The sequence below is a fragment of the Heterocephalus glaber genome, unplaced genomic scaffold (genome assembly GCF_053883595.1).
Source record: "Heterocephalus glaber isolate CG9 unplaced genomic scaffold, H.glaber_assembly_v1.0 deba00001444, whole genome shotgun sequence".
Taxonomy (NCBI): Eukaryota; Metazoa; Chordata; class Mammalia; order Rodentia; family Bathyergidae; genus Heterocephalus; species Heterocephalus glaber.
In genome coordinates, this window is record NW_028258297.1 from 16,570,060 (window position 1) to 16,597,499 (window position 27,440).

Genomic DNA, 27,440 nt, shown 5'->3' on the forward strand with positions numbered 1-27,440 from the left:
ATATTTTTAAACTCCCCTCTGTAATTGTAGTTTTCAGTGCCTTACATATTTTTTGTTAGATTTATTTATAGAGTTTTGTTTTTTTTATATTATTATAAAAAGTTCTGTTTTCCAAGCTTTACTTTTAAATTAGTTTTTGTTAGAATGTAGGAATACAATTCCTTTTTATGTACTGACTTTTTAATCCAGCAGCCAGGCCCAATGCACATACATATTTGTTCTGTTTAGGGATACTTTGGAATTTTCTATGTATATGATCATTCTGAATTTTACTTTTGTCACTGTCATAGATATCTTTATTCTTTATTTCTCCCACAGTAGAGTTTCACTTTTTTGGTGCTGAATTAAGATGTGGTTCATTTCTTTGATTGTTGGGCAAAAATTAATTGGTTCACTGAAATAACTGGGCATATCAATACCATAAGTGATTGAATCAGGAATATTGCAGTATAATTGACAAAAGGTAAGAGTTTATTTACTTCAATCTGAAACTTCCTGGTTACAGAAAACCCCAGCATATCTCTCTTCTGGTGTGGGTGTCCTGATTCCCATGTTCTCTCTTCTAAAGTTCTTCTTGTAAGCTTTGTCTTAAAGTCACAGGTGTATCTGTCAACTCTTAGAAAGATTCATATTTCTCTTTGCTCATTCTATTCCTCTCTTTCCTTAAAAGGCAATACCAGCTATTTCCTTTACTGTGTTAATAAGTAGAAGTCTAATTTTTCTAATCATTTTCCATTGACGTAATTAATTATAGCCACTAAAAGCCTTTCCCTATTTAGGTCAAAGGACTTGATTAATTGTAGTATCTTCATACAATGATTACATTCTGATAGCTTAATGGCTTTGTACATAAACTATGCAGAGTCAAGTTGGTAAATTATTTTGTAATGTGTTATCAGAAAAAGTCAGATAACATTATTTTTACACTAGACTTTGGCTCAGTTATGGTTTAAAAATTACTCCCGTGAAGAGTTGCAAGTGGTATATATATGCTCCCTGGTTGGAATGCCACCTTAGTAATTCTAAGATTATTTTGTCACTCAACTAAAGTTGAGATCTTGGAGAATACTCACTCTGTGCTGTGTGTAGTCAGTGTTCAGTAAATAATTTTTGACAGATTTGATGAAAGATGTCATCCCAGAGCCAGCTAAGTGTTCTCCATAAATTCAAGGGGATCCTCTTCTCCAATATGTCTTCAGAAGAACTTCTTAATTCTTTAGATTCTTTTGATGCAAGAGAAGATGATGTGTTCCTGGTTTCCTATCCAAAATCTGGTGAGTTTGTTTTAATCCATTTTTTAAACTGTAGAAATGCAACTGTAAAACTACAACAATCATTTTTATGCATTTATTTTTCAGAATTTTTCCCCTGGAAAAAATGACATTAGACATTTTAAAAATTTGCCCTGAAGAAAGTTTAGTTGTAAAACATTAAAACTTACTAATTCTTTTGTTTATAATTCATTCATGAATACATATATATATAAATGTCTAATACCTGTAACATTATAAAGTTCTCATCATTACTTTGTATCAGACATAGCAATAACCAAATAGCATTTGTTCAATCATACTTAATGATTGATTTATAAATATTTTTCTTCAGCGTTAATAAAAACTACAAATATTTTTATTGTTAAAGGGATTTTACCTCAAAGATTATTCTTACACATACACTCATGAAGGGATGATTACTATGAATAATATCATTCTGAAAATTATCAAAATTAGTTACATGTTCTTTTTGTTTTGGAGAGGTGGCCAGGGTATATAACGTACAATTACATGCTTCTGTTTCCCAAATAATGGTATATAGGGCACACACCTGGTAGCACAAGTTCAGAAACTACAAGGTCAGCTGCATTTGAGTTGTGTGTACAGTGGAGTCATCATCTGAGGCCCAAGAGGTCCTCCCTATGGAAAGATACAGATTTCACATAAGACCAAATTTCAGATTTTCTAGGGTGCTTTTTGAAAAAAAAATTTTATTTTGGAAAATATTGCTGCAAAGACAAGGTCAGTGGTTACTCCTGGAATACCTCAGGGTAAAGTTGAAATTAATAGATTGCTCTGTGAGGGGATGTATCTTACCTTAAATTGATGTGTTAGTTTAGAAAGTAATGTATGATATATTAAGTGTTCTTGGAGCAGTAGCTAACATATCTTCTATGTAGATAATCATTCACAGACATCCACTGTACATACTGCTGCCTGTAAGCTGACATCTGCTGTCATATGAAGCTGCTAGAAAGTCCCTTTCAGTAGCACATAGCGACATGTATTCTCTCCCTTTCATCAAAATAAATCAATATATTCTATTAAAATAATGCAAAATCCTTACAGGATGAGTCACATTGGTATGAATATAATAATTATAAATATTTAAAACTTATTAACATTACAATCTAAAATATTCTTAATATGAAAACATGATGAAAATGAGAACAGTTTAAACTCTAAATATTTATTCAACTATAAAACTGTTAATGGTGTATCTCATTGAAATTATAAGGAGATAAATGGAGAGTAGGCCTGATTTAAACTCTTTAGGGACAGTGCTTTCAAATTAGTGAGGCATCTCTATCGCTCTTGCAAACTTTTATTTCTCTACTCCAATTTACTACTTTCTACAACACTGCAACATGCTCACTGTTTACTTAAAGTCAACATAAAGTTATACTTTTTCCAGATTCTATGGTAGCAGGCTTATAACTCTATGATGTTTGAATATAGTCTAGCCTCATCGTCCAAATACTTTGTGCAACTGCTATGTAGCTACACAAAATAAAAATACTATTCAGTGTTTATCTTCAAGGGGGAAACAGAGAGATAAACTAAGAAGACCAGCCCTACAATTGTACTTTGGGACGTGTGCTAATGAAGGTGGGAGCTGGGTACCTTTGGGGGAAACGGAGAGATAAGCAATGCTACCAGGGGATGAGGATGCAGAAGAAAGTGCCTGAAATGCAGCTACTCAGGAGGCAGAGGCAGGAGCATCCCAAATTTGAGGCCAGCCTGGGCAACTTAGACAGACCTTACCTCAAAATAAAAGAATAAAGATGACGAGGTGTACAGTTAGTTGTAGAGCACTGGCCTAGCATGTGCAACACCTGGGTTCAATCTCCAAAACAAAAGAAAAAGAAAAAGAAAAAAAAGAAGGATAAGGGAGTAAAAGAGGAAGATGTATGAGCTTCCAGGACTAGTGAGACTCATGTACAGAAAGGTCCATGTGAATTTGTGAATTAAAGGCTCTAGAACTGCATGATACCATAGAGTTCTTCAAGATAACAGTGTGAACAATGTTCTCGCCCCTCACTCTGTAAAATGTGATTCCGCCTGTAAAGTGAATTAGCATTTCTAGTGCTTCAACACTTTCCATGGGTGTAATAGTACTGTTTATAATAAAATCAAGGCATTTGTTGTTTTTATAACTTGCTAATTTTCTTATATGCATTTCACCAAGAGGGACATTTAATTAACGCTGCACTGCATTTTATGTTTGTGTAAAGGCACTCACTGGATTGCAGAGATCATTGAGAGCATTCCCAACGCTAGAATCACGCTCACATCTTCTATTGAATTGGGAGACATTTCTAAACTTGAAGAGCTAAAAATGTACTCTCAGAGAAGAGTGATCCCGACGCACTTATGCTATGACCTGCTCCCTGCAAATATCAAACAAAAGCAATGCAAGGTGAGCGCTGGGGTGAAGGGCAGAGCCTGGAAGTGAGACAAAACTGGCTTGGATTCTTCCTGTCACTCAGCTTGACAACGCCACTTACATTTTAATTATTTTATCTGTCGTTTATGCAAGGGATACTATAGGAAAGGAAAAATTGTAAGTTGTGATGTAAAATGCTAAAGAATAGTTACTTCAAGCAATTTTTAAGCTGACATGTTATTTTAAAGGTGGGTTGTAATTTAAAGGATATGTTCTATTTTCATAACTGTCTTACTCTTATTTTATGTTTATGTGAAGAAATGCTTAGAAGAGAAGATTAGGTAGAATCCTTATTTTTAAATTCACATATACTGAATATTAAAACATACTTACACACATATGTAAAAATACTAGATTAAGTATGTCAAGCTGTCCAGTGATTTTCTATAGCATGGCATTAGGGTTGAACTTGATTTTTGTTTTAGAGAACTACATATAGGGAGCATTTTAAACTTCTGCTTTTGTCAGGAAAAAAAAAGTTTAAAAAGCGAAGACAAGACACAAGTGACTGTTATAACAAGTTTCCTAGTAATGAAGCTGCTTCCAATTCTAACTCCAGCCACATTCTAACCCTAAATCACAACCAACTGGCCAGTTACCTGTGCTTGCATCAGAGCCGATCTTCCCACGTTGTCCTCTTGTGACCACAGAGCTCTGTGCACACTGTCTACTCCTCTGTGCGAATCTGTGTGTATAAACATGGTGAACCACAATCAAGCACCACAGGGTTTGTCTTTGTCCCCCCACAGCTCTGTCAGACAGGGGAGGGGATATTAACTTGATTACACTTTCACTCACTCAACATTTTCCTTGCAAAAAGACTCTAAGACACTGAGAGAAATGCTTCTCAGATATCATTGTCCTCCTCTTCCTCCTACTCTTCCTCCTCCTCCTCCTCCTCCTACTTCTTTCTGATGAAACCAGAACCAATACCAAGAGGGAGGGAGAGAGGGGGAGAAAGAGAAATACAGTGGACCCTCAAGTTACAACTGGCCTGACATACGAACATTTTGGGTTAATTAGGTTAGTGGAAGATTCATCTGCCTCTTGTTACCTATAGCATGTACCCAGGTAAACATCCAGCTGTCCGCTGTATTGACTTAGTTATAACCAGCCTTTGGGAACTGATCGAGTTTGTAAATCAAGGATCCACTGTATATATGTTATAAATACACATATATAATATACCTATGAAGAGATGACAGAGAGAGAGAGAGGGAAAGAGAGAGAGGGAGAGAGAGAGGTATAACAGGAGAAATGGAGTTTGATTAAACTCAGCAGCAGTAACTCGGTAACACAATGACGTCAATAGCAAATGTCTATGAGATAGACACGACATATAGACATATATGTATATAGACATATACGACAGTGCTTCACACTCAGCTGTGACAAGTGCAGTTCACTGGGCTTTTGTAAGCCAATGGAAGGAAGCTGAGTTACAGAGAGGTTAGGGTACTTCTTAGCCACCGCATGAAGCTACAGCCTTAAGATATGGCCCTTCTAGGGTGACCCTCAATGGGAACTGAGGCTGTCTGCTTGCCCTGGTCTCCAGTAGGACCTGTTGGACAGTACATCCCTCCCTCAAACTTTCCCTACTAGTGCTCAAACTTTTTGGCATTATGAATTTTCTTCCTAATTGATGTTCCTTCTTTTTTATGATTTAAAACTCACTGGCATAACATTTATGCTTTCTAGATCTTTTCATGATGTTTTCTTTAATATTTGATTTTTCCCCAAACTGTGATTCTGCCTTCCCTTTATATCCCTTAACATCTTCCAGTGATTCTTCTGATTTCTTAGATTACATTCTTTGACAAAACATGAATAAATTGGATGCATTCTTTCCCAGTAGAGAATGCAGACATACAACTTCGGGTATTCTCCAAAAGCCCTAAAAACTCTTTACCAAAACAAATATGTCCAACTGAATGGCTGGGCTTAAATTCAGCTACTGTGTCCCTTTTGTGTTAAGGCAGTGGGTCTTTAACTGTCCTCTGAGCCCTGGGCTTCTGTGAATCTGCTCAGGAAGGCCTGACGTGTGAGTGACTCCATAATGTTCTTGGGAAACAGAGAGAATATGGGGTGGGGCACAGTAAAGGTGGTCCTTCATTCCTCTACTCGGTGACCTTTACACATCTCTCAGTTAAAGAACAAGCACCATGCATGTGGACCTACGCAAGACTTGAACTATGAACGTGATATAGGGAGATAGTTATGTATTAAAAATGACTCAGCAAATATGTTCTCATCTAAGTAAATGTGTCTACTTTGATTGTCAACTAAAAAGCAAATAGAACATCTTGTACTTAGCAGCTTGTCATTCAATGTTGAATGGGAATGTAAATACTCCCATTTGATCCAACTTCTCACATTGGCTTCTGGGGGCTTCTTATATGGTCCTAGTGCATTCTATATCTTCCCTATTATATCTCTTGCAACACTGCATTGTCAAGACCACGTTTAATTATCTGACTGTCAATTTCAAGAGGGCTAGAACCATTTCTGTCATGCTCATAATTATAGTCTTTGGATCGGGAACATTGTCCACTTCCTGGTGTACAATGGGTACTAAATAAATATTCATTGAATTAAGTTCAATTGGCATTTTAGTGTCCATGAAATTGGGAGGGTATCTCAGGATACTCTGGGAGATTCAGTTGTAGAAAATGGAAATCATAAAACATTATTACTCCTATAAATAATAGATACCTTGTAAGAAACTTTACTGTATATAAATGCTTTGTGATACATGCACAACTCAAAGGTACTTGTGTTCCATGAAGGAATAGAATTTTTCCCATGTCTGCCTCTAAAGCAGAGGACCAAATTTAGCACATAAATTTAGAATGGCCTTGGCAGGATAAACATCACCCAAGAATTTGTTAGAAATGTGGGATGCCAGACCTCCTCCTGGGCACCCTGAATCAAAATCTGTATTTTAACGAGAGTCCCTGATGATTATTAGCACATTAAGCTTTAAGAGACACTAGACTAAGACTGCGTTTAATCATCAGCTAAGAGCTGGCCCCCAAATCATGATCTACGTAGGTAAGTTTAGCTGCTGCTTTTAGAAAATGTTTTCTGTTGAAGTTATTGATGTTAATTGATTTTTTTTTAAAAAAACAGATTATCTACATCATTAGAAATCCAAAAGACACAGCCGTTTCCCTATTCCACTACTACAGAGATAACCCTAATCTTCCTTACATCGAAACATGGTCTGCATTTTTCGAGCTATTCCTCCGAGGAGAAGGTGAATACAGCGAATGTTTTTTTAAAATTTATAACATACACTGAACTTTCTTGCTCAGAACAAAAGCATTTCCAAAAGTTTAAGTGGATCATAACTGCCTTTTTCCCCAAAAAAATACAATGAAGAGATTATTTTAATTTTTTTAAAGCAAATTCTTTCTCACTTTGCCTCTTCACAGTCTTTCTAATCACCTATGGGTAGCAGCTTATTAGTGATGTTTATTGCATTGTTTTAATGTTTTCAAAACAGATTAATTTTGTATATGGACTGTTTTTTTCCCATATACCACTAGTCTTTTCAGTGAAATAATTACACAGTGACTGGAATGCAGATGGGTAGTCTGAAACATACCTTCAATGTAGCTACCTAGAGAATAAAAAAACAAAAGTAAACAAAAAATATAAATGTGCACACACAAATTCCCCAAAGAAATCAAAAGAAATTGTGAGAGAACTGATTTCATGAAAACATCAGACTGTCATTTATCATGAAAACCCCACAGTGAATCGTGATTTGACTCAACTGCATGTCTCACTTTGTTTGTACCACCCTGCACAACCTTTGAATTTCTTGTCCCTGACTAAGTGGAGTCAGAAGTGCTTTTGTAAAAATCAAACTCTCTGAATTGCCAAACAAACACTGTACAAAAGTAATATATCAAAACCATGCAGGAATTGAAAGAGACACAAGTTAGAAACTTGGAGTCCTCAGAGAACCCTGCCTCTTGTTGGGTAATAGCTAATTTCTCTATTTTCCTTACATATTTTTCAACTTTGATTTGTTACTTTCAGACAGGCAGGTATATTTCAATTTCTCTTTCTACTCTACTTTCCTCCTTAACTAATGGTACACTAGAATCATAATGTACAGGAAATGGCAGGTACTTTAATGTTTTTATCTGGTCTAAACACCAAATTGACATTTGGATCACCCATCTTACATCCCTACAAATTGTGCAGATTGAGCTTGAACATCTTTGTTTTGTTTTGTTTTTCCAGTACTGGGGATCAAACTCAGGACCTTGGGCTTGCAAGGCAGGCATGGTGCCACTGAGCTAAATCCCTGGCTCTTGAACATCTTAATTCTGACAATGGGATCACCAACCCCATTAAATAATACATTCCATCTTCTAAGATTTTATTTCATTCTTACCATTTATCATGTGCTTACATGTGATGGACACTTAGCTAAGTGCTGTGCAAACAGGAACTCATTTCACCCTCACTAGAACACCATGAGGTAGATGTTATTATCCTTATTTTACAGCTGAAGAGATTTCAGACTGGGAGGCCAAATAACTTGTCCACAACAAGTAAGGAGCAGAGTCAAGATTTAAATTCAGGTGTCAGCTTCAAAATCATTGTCCTTACCACTGTGCCATAATTTGTCCAGAAAAAAAAAATCCCTCTGGTCTCATTAATTCCTCTTCCACATGATAACTTCTAAATATTTGAAGATAGTTAGCATGCCTCCCTCCACCTCAATTCCATTTTTGGAATAAGCAGAGTTTAAATACATAAATTATTTTTTCAGAATAGACCTTGAGTCTGCTTTTGCTCAAGACCAGAAATGCAGCTTATACGTGCCATTGTTAACACCATGGCTTCCACTCTTCCCTGTTAATTGGCCACATCTTTATGGTGGTATGGTGGTGCGGGGCCAGCAGGCAAGCACACCCAGAGGTGCTCCACACAGAGGGAGGATCACAAGTTTAGGCCAGCCTGGGCAACTCAGTGAGACCCTGTCTCAAAATAAAATTGAAAAGGGGCTGGGGGTGGAGCTCAGTGGTCGAGTACCCTGGATTTGATGGGGAAGTGGGGACAGAGAGAAAGGAGGAGAGAGAAGAGGGAAGATAGAAGATAGAAGAGAAGATAGAAGAGAGAAAGGGAAGATAGAAGATGGAAGGAAGGAAGGAAGGAAGGAAGGAAGGAAGGAAGGAAGGAAGGAAGGAAGGAAAATCTAAGAGGGCCGAGTATAGTTGGAAAAAATATTCTGGATAGTTCTCTTTGACCTTCCTAGGTGAATGAATAGATATTGAGTTGCAAAGAGATTTCGTCTAGAAATAGTCGGCATCTGGGTGATCCAGGCTGGGCAAACCCTGTCATCACCAGGAATAGTCACTTACTTACTAAAGCTTTCTTGAAAAATCTATTCAGATGGAGAAATAGTTTCACTTTTTCACTGTTAATAAGATACAGATGTTGTGTGTTGTGTGTGTGTGGTGTGTGTGTATTATGTGTCTGTGACTGGATTTCAGAGATCTTTTTCAACAACTCTTTGAAGGGAGGATTATTTCTCTTGCAATTGAGGACACAGTGTAGTAGAACAGGAGAGAGAAAGAGAAGGCTTGGCGTCAAGCCCTGGTTGGACTGCCTTCCCTATGTGACTTGGACAACTGGCACAACCGTTCCAAGATCTACACTCTTAGTACAAACTAAGGCCAATAAAATGATCTACTTTGTAGGATTACTTAGAGGGTCAAATTAAACAAAGGCTGAAGTATGCTGTAGAAATCTACTAGTCACAGAAGGCTTTAGAATAGTTTCACATTGAGACAGAGCTGTTGCGGGTCGGTATTTATCTAAAGAGGACATTTTACAGCTGAGGCATTATGGTACCTTACACCCACATCCAAATATAGACTGATTTCTATAACAAGACAATAGAGACATAGCTAGACACTTATCTAATCATTTAATTTACCTTTCAGACAGTGTATAAATATACATTATCCTTTCAAATTAAACAATAACTATAAGTTGTGTGCTGGTAATAGCATGCCAGAGTAATGTTGAAATGAAACTATCTCAGCAATTCAGCCCTTTTTCACTTCTACATATCTCTCTAAGTTTTGCATTAACACTCTATAAATCCTAGGCCACTTCTGGCCAGAGAGATTTGCTCCTCTGCACAACTATTATATCTTCAGAGCACCTCTCAGAAACTAAAACACTCGTTATAATTGGAATAGGGCCGAAGGTTGGCAGAAAGTATGGCACATTTGAAACACCTGCTGTGAAGATTGGAACGCTCTTGTAGAACAAGTAGGTTGGTTAGGGGTCCTTGGAGCCCTAAGGTTGGAAAAATGAATTTGCAATGGTATAAATAGGGAGCAGCACTCAGCAGCAACAGAAGAAAAGAAAATCTTTTGATTTGATACTGGATTTTTTTGCTTTGGATTTTTTTCTGGTTTTCTTTTTTGGCATCAAGGTGGCAAGGATGTTGAAGGTATTGGCAAGGTTAAAAGAAGGAATGAGGGAAGAGAGTGAAGACAGCGAGGAACAAAAATGTTCAGAGTAAGGTGTTGAGAGAGCTGTCCAGTGGAGTCATGACAGCTGATGGTGAGACCTGAGATGACCTGGGTGGTGACCGACCCTCTGTCTTCAGTGACGGTAGAGGAGATAACAGGGTGATTTATGACTGAGATAGGAGGGAAAGAGTGATGTGTTGAAAAGTGTCTCAAGAGTCTTAAAGAAGTGTGAATCCTAGGGGAAGTGATTCCTTGGTGGTGGGAGAGGGGAAGGGAGAGATATCCTAGAAGTTTCTAGAAGCCAGAAATCTGACTCACTCCCCAGATCCAGGACACATCCGTTGGGTGAGAGCGAGTCATCTCTGCTCAGGAGCATTCAGGGAAAGGGTGATTTAGGGTAGCAGAAGGAAGGCAAGCCAGGAAAAGGGTAAAGCCAGGAGGTGGTGGGATAATTCTGTAGGAATTAGGATTAATTCCTGAAAGATGTGGAAAAAAGCATTTGCCATAAAAGGAAGATTTCAAATCTCTATTTTGAAAGCTAAATTTTCCTAAGAGCTAAGGTCTACAAATAACTGGGATATTAATATTCCTTATTGAAAATTAAACAATACTGTCACTTGAAAATTCCAACCTGTTAGTAAAAATCACTTTTCAAATATAACACTGAGACACTTTCCCGAAGTACAAGGAAGTCACAATCAGCCACTGTCTTTGGCTGACATAAGTCCTTTTGGGAAATAAATTAATTTGTGAATAATAGAAAGGCTGGCTTTCAAATTACGATCAGTCTAAACTCCAAAACTCATTCTCAATATTTTTTTAACAGCACTGAGGATTGAACCCAGGGTCTCTCCCATGCTAGGCAAGTGTTTAACTTAACTACTTCTCCAGCCCATTTCATTTCAGTTCAGTTCAGTTCATTTCATACAAGGCCTCACTAAATTGCTCAAGTTGGCCTCCATGGATCGTTCTGCCTCAGCCTCCCAGAGTTCTGGGCTTAGAGACATGTACCAATCACTGTACCTGCTTATTTCTTTTTGAGACCAGGCCTCACTGAATCGCCAAGGCTGGCTTTGAACCCATGACCATCTTGCCTCTGACTCCCAAGTAGCTGTGCGCGGTGCTTAAATGTATTTTGGGGGATGTTGTAATGTATTTCCCACTGAAAAACCATAGTGGGCAAGCTTCGCCACCCCTATGCATGTAATATAACTCTGGGTCTCTGTCTCTGCTCAGCCACCTAGACACAGGAGCACTGGCTTCTCTCAAGGTCTCAAGGGCTCCACAGCCTCAGCAGCTTTAGGCAATAATATCATCCAGGAGGACAGGGCTGAGGCTTCTGGTGCAAAATGGTGGGCAGGTTAGACCTGGGAGTCTGAGGCGCTAGTGACTACAGTACTTAACTTTCTAAATTTGTGCGGGAGAAAAATCAATCTCCGTCCTAGCAACAGTTTGTGTCTGGGAAAAAGCTGGCCATTCTTGGAATCAGAGTCTCTTATCACTGATATGGCAATCTGAGTACTTCTAGGGCAGGTATTGTGTAAGTCACTGAAATAACCTGAGACTGCTGATAGCTAAGGGCCATGTCCGGGCAGCTCTTCCAGGAGTTCACTCTGTCACCCACGGGTCCACAGGATGGCGGGCTGATTCTGTAATGACGTCAGCCATCCCAGAGATTCTTCATTTAAACAAGCATAGTTAATTCTGGTCCTTTGTTTCCTCAAAAACCAAAGCTATGAAAAATTGCAGCTGGTTTGGAGTTAATTATACTTCAAAAATTCCAAGCTTTAATGTTCGAAAGTGTCTAGCACAATGTCTGCCAGACAAGAATGGCTTAATAAATGTTAGCTCAACTAATCAAAAGTTGGCAGATCTACAGGAAATCACTGGTCGAGCAGGTCTTTTATACTTAGGGTGTAAATTAGAAATTGAAATTTGGATTACAAGGATGCAATGGAATGATGTATATGGAGTATTTTATTTTTTAAAAAATTATTTTACAGGTTTTTTTGTACATGTTTGTAGTAAATAATGATTACATTTATTGTAGAGAATTGCTACATGAATGTAACATATCTTAATTCTTTATACTTCCCTTTCCCCTCTCTTCCCTCTCCCCTCCCTTCATCTCTTGGTCCTCTTCCCATTTGCAAAAGATCTCTCTCCTTATTTCATACTATCTACCTTTCATTTTTCTCTTTAAATTGCTGTGTTTTATGCATTATGCTTTAAGGGAGTAACTTCATGAGATGCCAAAATGTATTTAATCATTGTTGCCAGAGAGGTTGTTTTGCATGGTTGTATGTTACTTTTAAACCCTGGAAGTTTTTTAAAGACTGTAATTTAATACCAACAGTAAAGAGGCCATATCAACTACAGATAAATCCTTAAGGCTATAGTTTTCAGCTTTGAACTACATAAGTTAATAAAATTTTAAATTTAAATTTTCTTTTAAGTTAAATGTATTTAACCAATACAAAAACCAATATAAAAAATAACAACTGCAGGGCTGGGGATTTAGCTCAATAGTGCTGCCACCTGTCTCACAAGCACAAGGTCCTGAGTTCGATCCCCAGTACCAACAAAACAACTGCAAGAGTCTTTCTTAAAGTTTATGAACTTTCATGCTTAGAAGCCATGATTATAGGAAAACATGTAATTTGACAGAAAGAAAATAAATTCTCAGTGTTTCCCTATTTCTCTCAAGAGCCAATGTGCTCATTAGAACATAATTATTGAGAAAATGTATGAGGTATGATAGAAAAATATGGTGTGTTTAAATTTTTAAATATTTATTACAGTAAAAGACTCATTGCCATTTATCACCTTCAAAATACTCACTGTCATTCTGAACACAGTTATGCAATTGTTCTTGCCACCTTTTGAAGCAATTCTTAAGTTCTCCTTAGTGAGTATCTTTAATTTCATTGTACTGGGTGCCTTGATGTCTTTCATAGTCATTTTGCAAAGAGCCAAAAATTGCATGGTGAAAGACCCAGTGAATAATGTGGATGAAGATGCACTGTAATATTTTTACTTGCCTGTCTTTCTGTTGGGTTTTACTCGGCAGCAGCATTCACTGTGTTTTTAATCATCCACCATATTTCTGATCATACTTCATAGGCACTCATGAAAGAGGACTTTCAGAAAGTGATAAGAATGATGGAATAAATATGTTCAAAGTGAGGGGGAGTATTTTGAAGAGATTAATGCTAATATGTTTTTTACTGTAATTCATTTTTTAATTTTATATATATATATATATATATATATATATATATATTTGGAGACAGGGTCTTGCTATGTAGCTCAGGCTGACCTTGAACTGACTATGTAGCCTAAGCTGGACTTGAACTCGCAGTGATCCTCCTGCCTCAGTCTCCCAAGGGCTAGGGTTAAAAATGTGCTCCACCATGTCCTGCCTATAATACATTTTTAAATTTTGAATATTCACAGTACTTTTTGATCACCCCTTGTGTATCTCCATTTCTGCTGCCATTTTTCCTGATGGTAAAAGAGTGTAGACATAAGAAAAAAACACCAACAGTCTTGTTAAAATATACAGCCAGCTAGCTTAATATCACAACATTGTATTTAGTTGAAAAAGTAGTAAAATTGAACTCTTTAAATAAAATCTCACTCCTGAATCTAAGTAAGAAGATGGCTCATTTTGGCTACTTAGCTAAAGAGGGAAAAATCCAGCCATCGTTTTTAACTACAACACAATTGACTTTTCTTCTAGTTGTGTATGGATCCTGGTTCGATCATGTTTTAAGCTGGGAAGAGCACAGAAATGATAAAAACATTCTAATTATATTCTATGAAGAAATGAAGAAAGTAAGTCCTCCTTAATGTTTCAACCATTAAAATTTAAATCAAATTAAGTTAAAACTGGAAATAATCAATGAATTCTGCTTTCAGGTTTCAGGGAACAAATGTCCTTTGATAAAAGTTATACTCAATTTTTTAAAAACTTTGCTTTTTGCTCAGGATTTTCCTAAGAGCTTAAAGAAAATAACTACTTTCCTTGAAATAAATGTGAATGATAGTGAAATTAATAAGATTGCTCGGAAAACATCATTTAGTGAGATGAAAAATAATTCGGTCAAAGAAAACTTCGATCCCAATCATACCGTCTGTGCGCTCACATCTGACAGGAACCTGGTGTTCAGGAAAGGTAAGCAGGAAGAGATTCGGGGATTTGACTCTGGGCTCAGTTGGGAGGTGCAGTTGTCCTTCCAAATCAGCACCATCCTTATCTCTGCATTTAGCCAACTGCAGGTTAAAAATACTTGGAAAAAACCTGTGACTGTAGTTCATAGGGAATTGTTATTATCTTGTTGTTGTTATCCTCTAAATACAGTATTGTAACTGTTTACCTAGCATTTGCATTGTATTACATTTTCTAAGTAATGTGGAAATGACTGAGAATATATGGTAGATGTGCATGGGCTTTCTGCAAATACTGTGCTATATTATATAAGCAACTTGAGCATCTGAGGACTTTGGCATCTGTGGCAGGAGTAGTGGGGGTGTCCTGTAGCCAGTCCCCCATGGAGACACACGTATGGCTCCTGTTTTGTTTTTTATCTCTTCTTTTACCTTCACAGTCCCCAAATCTTGCACAGCAATTGCACATTTTCACCCCCTCGGGGATGTGTATTAAATGAAACCTTGACTTGATTCTTTCCAAAACGGAGATTTCCATGCCTGATTAGAGCCAACTGAGAGACTTGCATAGGTGTCAAAGTAATGGAAATAATAACGCTGCTTGATGAATGTGCCTCAGGTCGGCAGCCTGGTGCATTTGCTAACATTTTACCCTGAATTGTACAAACACGCACTTAGTCACAGCCAATCAAGTGTCATCCTCTCCCCCAGTGGGGAGGCAGCAAAAGCTTGGAGCAGAGCTGGGCACACTACCATTCTTTTCAGGAGAGAAAGGAGCTGATGAGCATGGATGCTCCATTCCCTAACTCACTCAACCAGACAACTCACCTCCAGAAGGAGAGGAGGAGTGGGGAGAAAAGCTGGGACTGTCACCTAAGGGTGTTCTCAGCAAGGAAACACAAAGAGAAGAAAATAAATCTTCTGCACTAATTCTGGTTTTTTGTTGTTTTTTTTTTTGTACCGGGGATCAAACTCAGGACCCTGCACTTTCAAGGCAGGCGGCTGCACCACTGAGCTAAGTCCCTGGCCCTGCACTAATTCTTCAGTGAGGTGCATCCAGCTATGGAATTGTTCTGAAGTCTGTGCGAACGTTTATCCAGATGTAGAAAGAGACCATTCTATAACTTACGAGGCAAAATGTTCTGCATTTATGTATTCAGATTTTTCACCAGAAGACAAACATTTACTGTATTTCCTTCCTTTGGCCCACCTGAATATAATTCCCCTTAAAGCAAATATTTCCCAATCCATGTAAAACAGATATTGTTTTAATTTTGCAAATTATTTTCTATGATTCATTTTCTACTTCTTTATACTTGTAAAACTAGTGCTAGGAAGGAAGTGAGAATTCCATTCAGTAAATGTTTATTAGTAAGACCTTATTTCTAGGAACTTATACTCAAACAGTGAATGAAACAGAGCTTTTTCCTTCAAAGGATCATAATCTAGAGAGTTACAGAGGTTACTAACAGCTATCCTCATGGCAGGAGCAAATGTGACTAGGAACACAGGTAAGGGAATGACTTATTTCCCTTAGCAAATCAGGGTGATGAAATAGAGCAGATCTGAGATGAAAAGCATGAGAAATATATTGCCATGACAACAATGGGAAAGCAATGGAGTCCAGGAAGAACAAGCACCAAGAGGAAAAGCTCAGACCACCATACAATTGGGTAGTATTTTCTACAAGGAGCAGTTGGTCTCACATGGAGAGTAGTATACAGGTGAAGCAAAGCGAGGGAGATACATATTGGTCTTGGAGAGGAAACGCTTTGATGGATATTGTGAAGAGCTCCCTTTTCTTTTTCCTGTTCGTTATTTTAAGAAGGGACTAGAAATGCTCAGACCTGTGTGCTAGAAAATAATGAAGTCAGGATGGAAAATTGTTTGGAAGAGGGTAAAAGTGGGACAGAAAGACCAGTAAAGAGATTGCTGTAGTTGTTTAGGTCAGAAATGTTGAGGATAAGTGATGGAGGGGAGTCTCTGTTGGGTGGAGCTCAGCTGAAAAGTGAGCCTGGAGCCCACCAGCAGGCTGTAGACAGGTAAGGTTGTGGAAATGGCTGGTGGGGCAAGTGGTAGAAGACAGACCAGGAGATGCAATGTAACATCAGGAAAATGAAATCACCCAAGGAAATCCAAGGGAAAAAAAATCAGGCAGAATTAGGAGAAAAGGCAGGATAAACATGGCAAAGTGTTTATCGTGCTTGAATTCTGGGAGCACGGGCTCCACAGCAGTTGGGATGGAAGCCAGATGGGTCAAGCAGATGAGAGGTAAAGAAGGGGAGCAGAAACAAGGGCCACCTTTCCAAGGACCAGAGCAAGACGACGTGGGAGCATCGATGTGGGATGCAGGGAAGACAGAGGAACTTGGAAAAGGATACACGCGGAGAAGGTGAAATAAGCACAGGAGAGAAACAGAAAGATTGAGAGAGACCAGGGTAAAGAGGAGAGTGAGAAATGAGGAAGTTCTGATGCTTACCAGAGTCCAGTATTTCGTCAGTGCCCTTTGAGATTGTGATTAGTAAAGCAATTAATATTCTCACCTCTTATCCTACACACTTGTGGAATATTACTGTATGGGAATAAAGTTATTCTCTGACCTGCCAGACTAACAAGCCTGCAAATGTCCTCAGATGAAATCATATCAACATCCTCGTAACTAACAACATTAACTCTAATGCATTTAAATTCTATCCAGTTCGTGTGCTGGGTCTAAACACAGAAGGCTAACAGTGGAAACATCTTCACTGTCATTTGTCACCATGACCACCCGTTAGGAAAGCTGTTCCATGTAGGAATTAAACACAAGAAGGGGTCAATAGCATTCATTTACTTTACTCTCCTTTGGGGGAAGATGAGATCGGAGTCGGGGATCCACACTTTGAAAGTAATCATTTCAGATAAATTACTGAAGTTGTTTCTCCAGACTTCTTAAGAGAAATTCTTCACTTTACAGAGGTGAATCTGTGCCTGTGGTTGTCTTTATTTTGATGTCAGAATTAGAGCTGATTTCTGAGAAGGTGATTGTGGTAACCATGCAGATAAGGTGATGAGTAATGATACAAGCGTCAGAACTCCAAGTCCATATTAAAAGCAGGAGTGTGGAAAGACATGTGGACAGGATGATGTTGCATTATTTCTTCCAACATTAAAAACCTAGAATGCACTTAAATGGCTGCTAGTCAGAAGCCAGGTCACATTTATTCAGACATTTACTACGGAATCATGGAAATTATAATTATATAGCAATAGCTTGCATTTATTGAGTGTTTACTCTGGGACAGGTGCATTACTTGGTCATTTTTGCCTGAACTTGAGAGTAGATGTGAGGATGGTATTTATGTTATCCACATTTTATAGAGATATCAAGTGTCTGATATTCCAAATGCACACAGCTAGGAAACAGTGGAATCGAGATTTGAATTCCATAAATCTAATTTACTTGAGTTTTCTATCTTTTTCTTTTAGACTAACTAAAGGCTTATACATTTTGTTTATCTCTTATAAAAACCAACTCTTTGTTTTGTTGATGCTTTCTATTGTTTCTCTATTTCATTTATTTCTGCTTCAATCTTTATTAATTCTTGTTCTAACTTCACACTTAGTGGATTTTTTTCTAGTTTGTTGAGGTATGACGTTAGGTGGTTTATTTGAGGTATTTCTTTTTTAATGTAGGTATCTGTCACTTACCTGTTTAGTATCGCTTTTGGTAGATCCCATAAGTTTTAGATGTGTGGTGGTTTTGTTTTTTGTCTCAATATACTTTCCAGTTTCCCTTTTGATTTCTTCTTTGAGCCATTAGTTGTTTATCTTCTGTTGAACTCTAAGTTGTACTGCGGGTGTCTATGTACTAACATGGAAGATAATCAAAGTGTAATATGTGAAAAAAGCAGGTTATGATTTTGTGATATTTAAATGTAGTTTATATGGATGTATTTGCATGCAAAGAAAAACATCTGGGGAAATGTAGGCCAACAGATCTCTTAGCCTCATTAGCTGAGTTTATTTCTTTGACTTTTATCTCTTTTGTTTATATGTATTTCCTGTAACATATATATATATATATATATATATATATATATATATAAAACTGCTATGTTAATTTAGATTTTATTTTTAAAAGAAAAGCTAAAAAGAACCTAAAGAACAAACAAGAAACTAAAAGCAGGACAAGCAAACCAAATCAGGTGAAGTGAAAGAAAATAACAATAGTTCAACTGAACTCATACAGAAACTGGAAGGGAGAACTAGGAGAGACCAAAGAAAATTGTTCAGGAGCAATAATACTGCTCTCTATGGTCCAGGCATGTTGACCTCATGAAGCCAGCCCTGTGTCCAAATTGGTGCATTTTAGAGACCATGTCCTTTTCTAACTTTGAAATCTTCCCCCAGGTACTGGACTCTTTCCTATGCTTCCCTCCCTCCCCCTCAAATAGGAGAATTCCTCTTTGGTCTTTCTTGAATTTAGTTTTGTGGACCAGCTATTGAGAACATAAAAAATTCCTTTCTTGTAATATATTTCTTTGCTCTAGTTGCATTGTCTGATATTTTAGTAAGATACGGGTATTTATTGAGCACTCATGGGAAGCTGCTTAGTGCTGACAAGACTGAGAAAAGTGATTCATACTATAGAAGAGGCTGGTGGACCATGTGAAGTATATATTTTGTCACCAAACACCTTATGTTGAAACTTGGTGGGGTTTTTTCCAATTCTCCATTAGTAATCTTATAAAATAAATTTCCTTACAGTGAGACCAGTTACTCACCTCTGTGGCATGTTATCAACACAGTTTCTGCTAAGCAGGTGCCCAAGTAAGGAAATAAATGAAATATCATTATGTCCACATTAATTTATGGTTTTATTACATTAGATTAGGGTTTACTTTGCCTGCTGTAGTAAAACATATGAGGGTTTACATATTTTTATTATAAAGCTGATTTCTTTTGTGAATATTGTACATTTGAATTGGTTCTCGACTGATACATTTCCAATTTTTCCAGGAGTGGTGGGTGATTGGATAAACTACTTTACTTCAAAGCAGAAGAGAGTATTTGATGAACTATTCACAGAGAAAATGAAACACAGCCAGCTGGCGAGATTCTTGGAGGAGATCTCTTAATACAAATAGGAAATGAAACCAATTTTCATTTTCTGCCGTGCAGAACTTGGAGAATATGTAAATATTTTTCACCCACATGGAAAACAGATACTGTATTTCTTTCAATGAGAAACAGTTCATGAATGTGTCAAAAGTGTCGCACGTGAGAGACTAGTATTATTGAATTTGGTGTAGTAGAAAATTATAAGTATAAAGGAAGACTACAGTTTTTGAATGGTTGAATTATATATCTGTTTCCAGGATATGTAACAAGGCACAGAGGTGACTTCTATTGAGAAAGAGCACATTACTGTAGGTGTTGGATAAGCTGCATTAATGTACAACAAAAGAAGTGAGAGATTATCTAAAATAACAGATATCTGAGAAGAATTTGTTTTCTGCCTGTTTGGATAACTATGACCTCTGGACCAATATTTTTATCTCAACATTCCCTGGTATCTGTGTAGAAATATTCTCCAGTGTCATAACAATGGTGAACACCATCTTACTGGAAACACCTAACTGATAGATTATATAAAACGACCACATTCCAATACACTGGTAAAAATCAAAAATGAAAAAAATGGATACTCTTTCACATTAACACTGGCTTGGCATTCTAGTATTTTCTTTATCTTGATTCAGTTAAATTATATATTTCCTTATGTTCCTATTTTAAAATTTTAATTTTCCTTGAGTATTTATGATTCTTTATAGTATTTTGAATGTGTATGCTTCCTTCCAGAATCATTTGCAACAGTAATCCAGTCGCTATAATTCTCTCCCTCCTGTAATGAGTGTTATTCTATAGCTTTAGTTTAGAAAACATTGTTAAGAAATTTCAGTGAATTTACTTAAGGATTGTATTATCTAAATGACAAATACACAAATCATGTCAAATTGTTTGCATTGTCATAATATCTAACTCAAGGCTTAAAGGCAAGTCAAAACTATATGTTGTGTATGACTCTGAGCTCTGAATTCAAAGCAATGGGTTGAGTCATTTAATTCAGCCAAACACTTTTATTTTGTACCTTGGGGTATTGTGAACCTATATAATTTTTATTATAAATTAAAAATGTAAATTTTTAGTGACAATTCTGGAATCTTTGTGTAAGTGTATAATAATTCAACAAGAAATTACATCTCCAGAGATCTTCTGTATGCTCATGTTTGTTACAAATAAAACAGATTCTTTTTGATTTCATGCATTTTTTTTCTTCAAAATTAACATTTTGAGGGGTTTTTGTATAACTTTATTTTTTACTTTTTATTTTATGAAAAAATGCAACAAAATTTCATGACAAAATAATAAGAGAATAACAATGGTTAATAGAGTGTATCGTTATCTTCAAACTAGTTACTCAGAATATAAGACATGCCTCAAAGAACTAGGACTGGAAGTCTCATTTGACCCAGCTATTCCCCTGCGGGGTATCTTCCCCAAAGAATTAAAAGAATCATACCACAGTGATATATGTGCACCCATGTTCATAGCAGCACAATTTATAATAGCTAAAACTTGGAAACAGCCCAAATGCCATCAACTGGAGACTGGATAAAGAAAATGTGGTTTTTTAATAAAATGGAGCACTACTCAGCCATCAAAAATGAGAAATTTGAGATATTTATTGCTAAATGGATGCACATTGAGGCAATACTGGTAAGTGAAATAAATAGGACACACATGTAAATACTGAATAGTTTCTCTAGTATGAGAAACTGAAAGTGTAAATAAGGACTAAAAGGTATAATAGATAATGTGAAATAGGAAGAAAAGGGGCAAAGGGGAAGTGGGAGGGCTAGGAGAAAGGAAAGAAGGGAATGGAATTAATATGAGAAAATGAAAAAAAGGAAACAAAATCTTTGTAAATAGGGAGGGATGGAGGGGTGGAAGGGAGAAAAAATAAGAATCAAGTGAGTATGTAAAGGTGCGTATCTCCAATAATGAATGTCATTATATTGTACACCTAAAATGTACCAATAAAAGGATATACAAAAAAACCCCAGAAAGATTCTTACAAAAAAGAAACAAATAGGTAATAACACAAAACTGTCTTTTCAATGAACTAAGATAAACTAGTGACATAGTGAAAAAGATAAGCATATTTCTTAAAATATTTTTGAAACAACAATATGTAATTCGGGTTAATTCGGGGATATATTTGAACTGCTCCCAATTTCCTATTTGTTTCTCTTCTCTTTTTCTCTGTTTAGAGACTTACTGACATATCTCCCTTCCTTAAATGAATGAGGTTACTGAATGACAAAAACAATCAGTGTGATCTAAGTTGTCTTTGTTAACTATGTTGGAACTGCAATTTCACATGTAGATGGCCAGGGAATGACAAAGCCATGGGAGTAAAGCAAATGAGATCTGATGAAGCTGGCAGAGGAGAAAAACAATAATTGTAGGATGGAGGTACCAAGCCCTGAGACTGCATATCTTCTCACAACGTTAAAATGATAACTGAAGTAAGAGAATTGAAGACTGGTGACACGATAGTACTGTATACTATAATACTGTAATATAAGAGAAAGAGACAAAAGGAATAGACCATGGAAACTAGATTTTTGGTTAATCAGTTCAGTATCTGAGAGTGTCATTTATTTAGATATAAGGCTTGATAAAATGACGGGGGCCTAGAGGTACGTGGATAAAGATTTCTGCTTTGGCCATGTTATTGGAAATGTCTACCAGAAACTAGGAAGTTGGATATAAAAATCTCTCTGATGACTGTTAAATTCCTCACTGGAGTCCATTGGGAAGTTCAAGAAGGTGAAGAGAAGTATGAGTCAAAGTAGAGGATTAACAGCCAGTGTGGAAAGAGCCTCTGTATGAGGAATGCCTGGGAATCGTGGACTTCTCTGAGAGTGGCTAAGAGAGTTTGGGAAATAAATCAAGCTGGATTGATCCTGCAAGTCAGGGCATGCAGTAAATGCAGATGCTGGCCATTGCTTGGCTTGCTTCCATTTAAAACAGTTTAATAGTCTAAACTGTGTTTGGTGACAATTGACCTTCACCATTCCTTCTTCGTTGTCATGAAAATATTTGCATAAGTAATTTTAAAATTCCCTTCCCGATTAGTGTTTCTAGGGTGAAAGTTTAGAAAATGTATTTTGTCAAAGCTTATTCTGTCCTCATGAGTTCAGTACTCGTAAACATCACTCAAAAGTTGTGTCTCGGTGCCGCAAATATAGCAGTACAGACATTCCTCGTATAATGACTGAGTCACTCTTCCTGTGAAACGAATTGGTCACTAGATGAAAAACTGCCTATAGTCTGGACATTGCAATATTCAGAACAAAGAAATGGTCAAAGGAAACTTAATGATTTTGGCTTTATTTTCTTAGCTCTTACATGCAGTATGGTAATGTATAACAGTATAATGCTGTACATACAATCAGCAAAAATTACAGTGCTGTACAAACCAAGTGTATTGTACAAAAAGAAGACATTGAGGGTCTATAAACAAGATATACAGAAGGGTCATAAGTCCAGGCAGGGTCATAAATTTGAACAGCGCACCTTGGTCATAAACTCAAACAGTCATTAAAAGGGTAGGTTGTTAAAGGAGGAATAGTTGTATACATTTTCAATGTTTCTTTCATTAAAGAGGCCAAGAGACAGCTAAAATATCTGTAAGTGATCACGTGCTTTTTCTTTGATCTGCTATGAGTGGATGTAATCAGGCCCCATTTAATCTCTGGGCATGTGTATTTCGTAGGAATGCTGTCCTGTCCAGCTTTAAATCACATGCACTAGGTGTGCGTGTGCTTCTGTTTCTGTGGGACAGAGTAGGGTGGGAGAATGTACAAATCGACCGTGGTAAATTCTTTTCCAGTCCTACTACTTGTCCTTTTCCCACTTCCTGGATCGTTTTGCAGAGCACAACCAGTCACCACTCGGGTGGCCCAGTGGGTTTATGTCAATGCTGGCTATCCCAGAGACTGACTGCCTGGGTTTTTCCCCTTTCCAGAAATTCGGGATCCCTCCCCCTGAGCTTGTTCACTTCCTTGATTCTTGCAAAACAACATGCATTTCTTCATCCAAACTGCCTCTCACTATTTCTCTGTTGATTCCTTTGGTCACTTGTTTTTCTCCCAAAGACTCTTAATGTTTCGTTAGTTGGTAGTCTCTCACTTCCAAGCTTGCCTTTTCATTATTTCGCTACATAATCTGCCTTAACCCAGTTCCAGGAAAACCCGCTCTGATAATCCTGGCTCCTTGCCTTCTTTATCTTTTATTTCTCTTTCTTTGACTCTCCAGTGACTCTTCCCTTACATTTTAACTTCCCACTCTTAACGTTTAGAACCTTGTATTAGCAGGTAAATATCCATCTCCCATTCTAGTTTGTAAGGTTCTTGCCAGTTAGAGTCCAGATCCTATTCATTTTTGTCTCTTCCACCACACACAGTCCAGTATGGCACTCATCAAGGATGTTTTAGCAAATGCTGGTTATGAGCTGGGTTCCTGGGCAAACTTAAATTATTCATCTTCCAGAAAACTCAGTTCCAATACCACAACCCACATCGATCCTATTTTTGTATTCTCCTAGTACTTTATGTGTGCATTAGTCAATTCTTTTTTTTAAACCTAATCATATATTCCTTTCCATCATGGCTTAATCTGTTTCACATTGTGCAAGTCTTTCCTTCCCAATCTTGTTGCAAAGTCTTGGAGAGCTTATAGGAAGATTCTTCAGGAACTGATGCAATATTTTTACCACTGAAATTTTTCAATAAGTGTATGATTTAAGAATGAATAAACAGCTGAGGATTTAGCTCAGTGGGTTCACTGCCTGCTGCACAAGCACAAGGATCGGAGTTCAATCCCCATACGAAAAAAAAAAGAATGAATAAACATATTTCTGTCTCTATCTACTGGCTCAGCTTGTGGGTCCTGTAAGCATGAATGCTCAGTCATTTAATTATTTGCTTTTCTTCCACTTTACAAATAAATGAGCCCTAATATACTATGGATTCTTGCTCTTCAATATCTCTTAATCCAGTCTTTTCTTTAAAAAATTAATTTTGAACTGATATATAAAACATTAAAATTGTACATATAAATGGGACAAAGTGTTATGGTTCAATACATGTATTCATTGTATAGTCAGGTCAAACAAATGTCTCTACCCAAACATTTACCACTTCTTTATGGTAAAACCATTCATAATCCTTTCTTCTAGCTTTACAAAATATCCAATACACAGTTGCTATCTATAATATACTCCTTGAACTAATCTGTGCATAATGAAACACTTTACCAATTCTCTTTCAAAGACGAAGGTAGGCAAAGATCAATTGTAAATTATAAGAATAGCATGTTGGCTGGGGATTTGACTCAGTGGTTCTGCTGCCTGCCTCGCAGGCGCAAGGTCCCGAGTTTGATCTCCGGTACCAAAAAAAATAAAATAAAATGCCTGTAATTAAAAATGATCCTTAAAAAAAAAAAAAGAATAGCATGTAGACACCACCTTCAGGGTAAATAAAACTGCTAGAGAGTCTTGTGGGGTTCACAAATGTGTGTGTGTTAACCTTTTCTTTCTTAGTAATATATTTTTATAATATGTAAGACTATTAAATAGAAATACTCTTCGTGCATCTATAAAACACAAATTAAACAGAAACAAAATCAGTGTCAAAGGGGAATAATGTTGCATTTAAATAGTGTTCATGTTATGTACTTTTACGTCAGTTTAATAAAAAGATTATTGGTCCTTTTTCTAGATGCTTAGGTACAGAGCTACGTTTCTCAGAATCAGCATAGGAAATAGTTGGAAATGGCCATTATGGTTACTTTGGATGAAAAGCTGTGCAATACATGAATCAATGAGCCAGCGATCCAGCTAGTACCACAAGTAGCCAATTAGAAAACCAATTAGAGGCAAACACTATGTTCTTCATTTAGATAAGGATGGTTTGGATTTTTACCATTCCAAAGTATGAAGATCGTCATCTCAAGCTATAACAAAGCAAATTTGAGTAAGTAACTGTGAGCAAATTTGTGTTCCTTTGCAATATTATCCTTACTAGTTTAAAATTTCTAGCACTGTTAGTATATAGTTATAAGGGTTTACAAATCATTAATCGTTGAATGGCTGTTACCACTATCTTTGGGATGCAAAGGAAATTTTCAGTCTGTTAGTCATAACAGGAGAATAAATATGAGCCAATCTATGTGTATGGTAAATATGTGTATGTATATTTTTAAAATGATGACTGTGTTCAACTCAAATTTGCCGTTTATTTCAATGGCTTACATAAATTTACATCAAATTTGCTCTCATAGAGATGAGAATATAGGTCTTTAGAGATTCTCCAGCATGTGGATTGTTCTTTCATTTTGTGAAAGGTTTGTAGCCACCAGGATTTGTCCATAAAAATGACAACTGAGGGAAGATTCAGCAGGCAGAAAGAGAACATCTTTCTGATGACTTCAGGGAGACAGTATATTTCTGAGTAATTGGCCCAAAGGGAGTTTTAATTAAACAAATTAGTGTGACCAGCTAAATCTTGCTAGGTGCTACACAGCTGAGTTAGAAAATGATATGAAGAAGTTCATTCACTCCAGACCAATATTTTAAATCACCAGGTAAAAATACATATTAGCAATGTTTATATTAATGTTGCTGTGAGAGCAATTCTGGCCAATTCAATAAATATCTCACTCTTTTTGGTTTATATCATAATGATCAATTTTATCCCATTTTGTGAGAATTCAGCTCCTGATTTCAACTCAGGTTATAAAGCTTCTGTACCCAGTGGTATAAAGTGAAATTTTCCCTCTGAGACGCATAAAACCCAAGTTGGAATCCCTTGAGCTCGCTATGAAATGCAAATAAACCTGAGGCCCATAGAGTGATGAGGCTCTGGTGACAACCCTTGCCACAGTGCTCTTTCTAAGATGCCACTCAAGCAAGGGACAAGGGCGATTAGTACGTGTGAGAGTGGGTCTCATTCAGTATCTACCCTGTTGGGGCCAGGAATCTGTAAGCTCAAGTAAGTTCCTGGCCTCAGTTGTAAGTTTTAGCTCTTTAAAGTTTGTCCAGGTCCAGGTTCCTGCTATGAAACATAAGATGCAAAATTCAAAGAGAGGAAACTTGGGCAATTATATCTATTTCTGTAGGATGGAAGAATGCTCCAAGTGACCCCTGGTGTCGACGCCCTGAATTGGCTTCCTTGGGGACACAACTTCCGGAATCAGAAAGACTGAGTGGGTTTGAGTGGGTGCAGGGTGCCCAAGGGGGAATGGAAGAAACCTCGCCCAAAAGGTACATCATCTCCTTGATCACTTCATGTCCCATCTTTGCTATGAATTCCTTCCCTTCTGCACTCCTCCCATCAGTGCTGCAGGCTCTCTGCTAACCTGGCAGAAAAGGATTTTCCATGTGGGAGATGAGCTCATTGTGTTTGCAGGTGATGGAGGAAGAACAGGGAGTGCTTTGGAATAGACTTCAGGCACTGTACCAAATCCTAGAAATACCGATGGATGAGCCAGATAATGTTGGTTTTTCAAAGATTTCATCTGGAGATAGAGTGATGATGACACAGAAAATATGTAATGATGGGGCTCTGGGGACCTGAATCTTTGTGTGGGGGGTTCAGGGATGAGGTCCAGGACAGGGCCCTAGAGATTGCAATTGGGAGGCAGTGGCATGGTGGGTCACAACTGTTCTGGTGTAAAGTGTACCCCGGGTGTCCACACTGTCAGTGGGGTCTCATCTTTCACAAAATGTGACCTTCTGACCATGTGGGTCAGCATTAGGAAAGAGAATCTGGCTGAAGCTGATGGCTTCTTATCAGTGATGGCAAACCTTTTCAAGCTTTCAGTGATAACAAACAGCCAGCTGTGGCATGCATGCCAAAGATTCACCAGCACTGCAACTTGACCCCTGACATCTGGTTCAATACTACCTTCTCCCTGGATCCAGAAAACCAG

At 37.3% G+C, this 27,440-nt stretch overlaps 1 protein-coding gene across 1 annotated transcript; it reads left to right on the plus strand.

Moving 5' to 3' along the window:
• Positions 1 to 993: 993 nt before the first annotated feature.
• On the plus strand, positions 994 to 20,697 carry LOC101697339 (sulfotransferase 6B1-like). Its single transcript, XM_004845767.3, has 6 exons — positions 994 to 1,274; positions 3,509 to 3,693; positions 6,850 to 6,976; positions 13,969 to 14,063; positions 14,217 to 14,403; positions 19,398 to 20,697. The coding sequence occupies exons 1-6, from the start codon at positions 1,130 to 1,132 to the stop codon at positions 19,514 to 19,516; spliced, it is 858 nt and encodes a 285-aa protein (XP_004845824.1). The 5' UTR covers positions 994 to 1,129; the 3' UTR covers positions 19,517 to 20,697.
• The last annotated feature ends 6,743 nt before the right edge of the window (positions 20,698 to 27,440 follow it).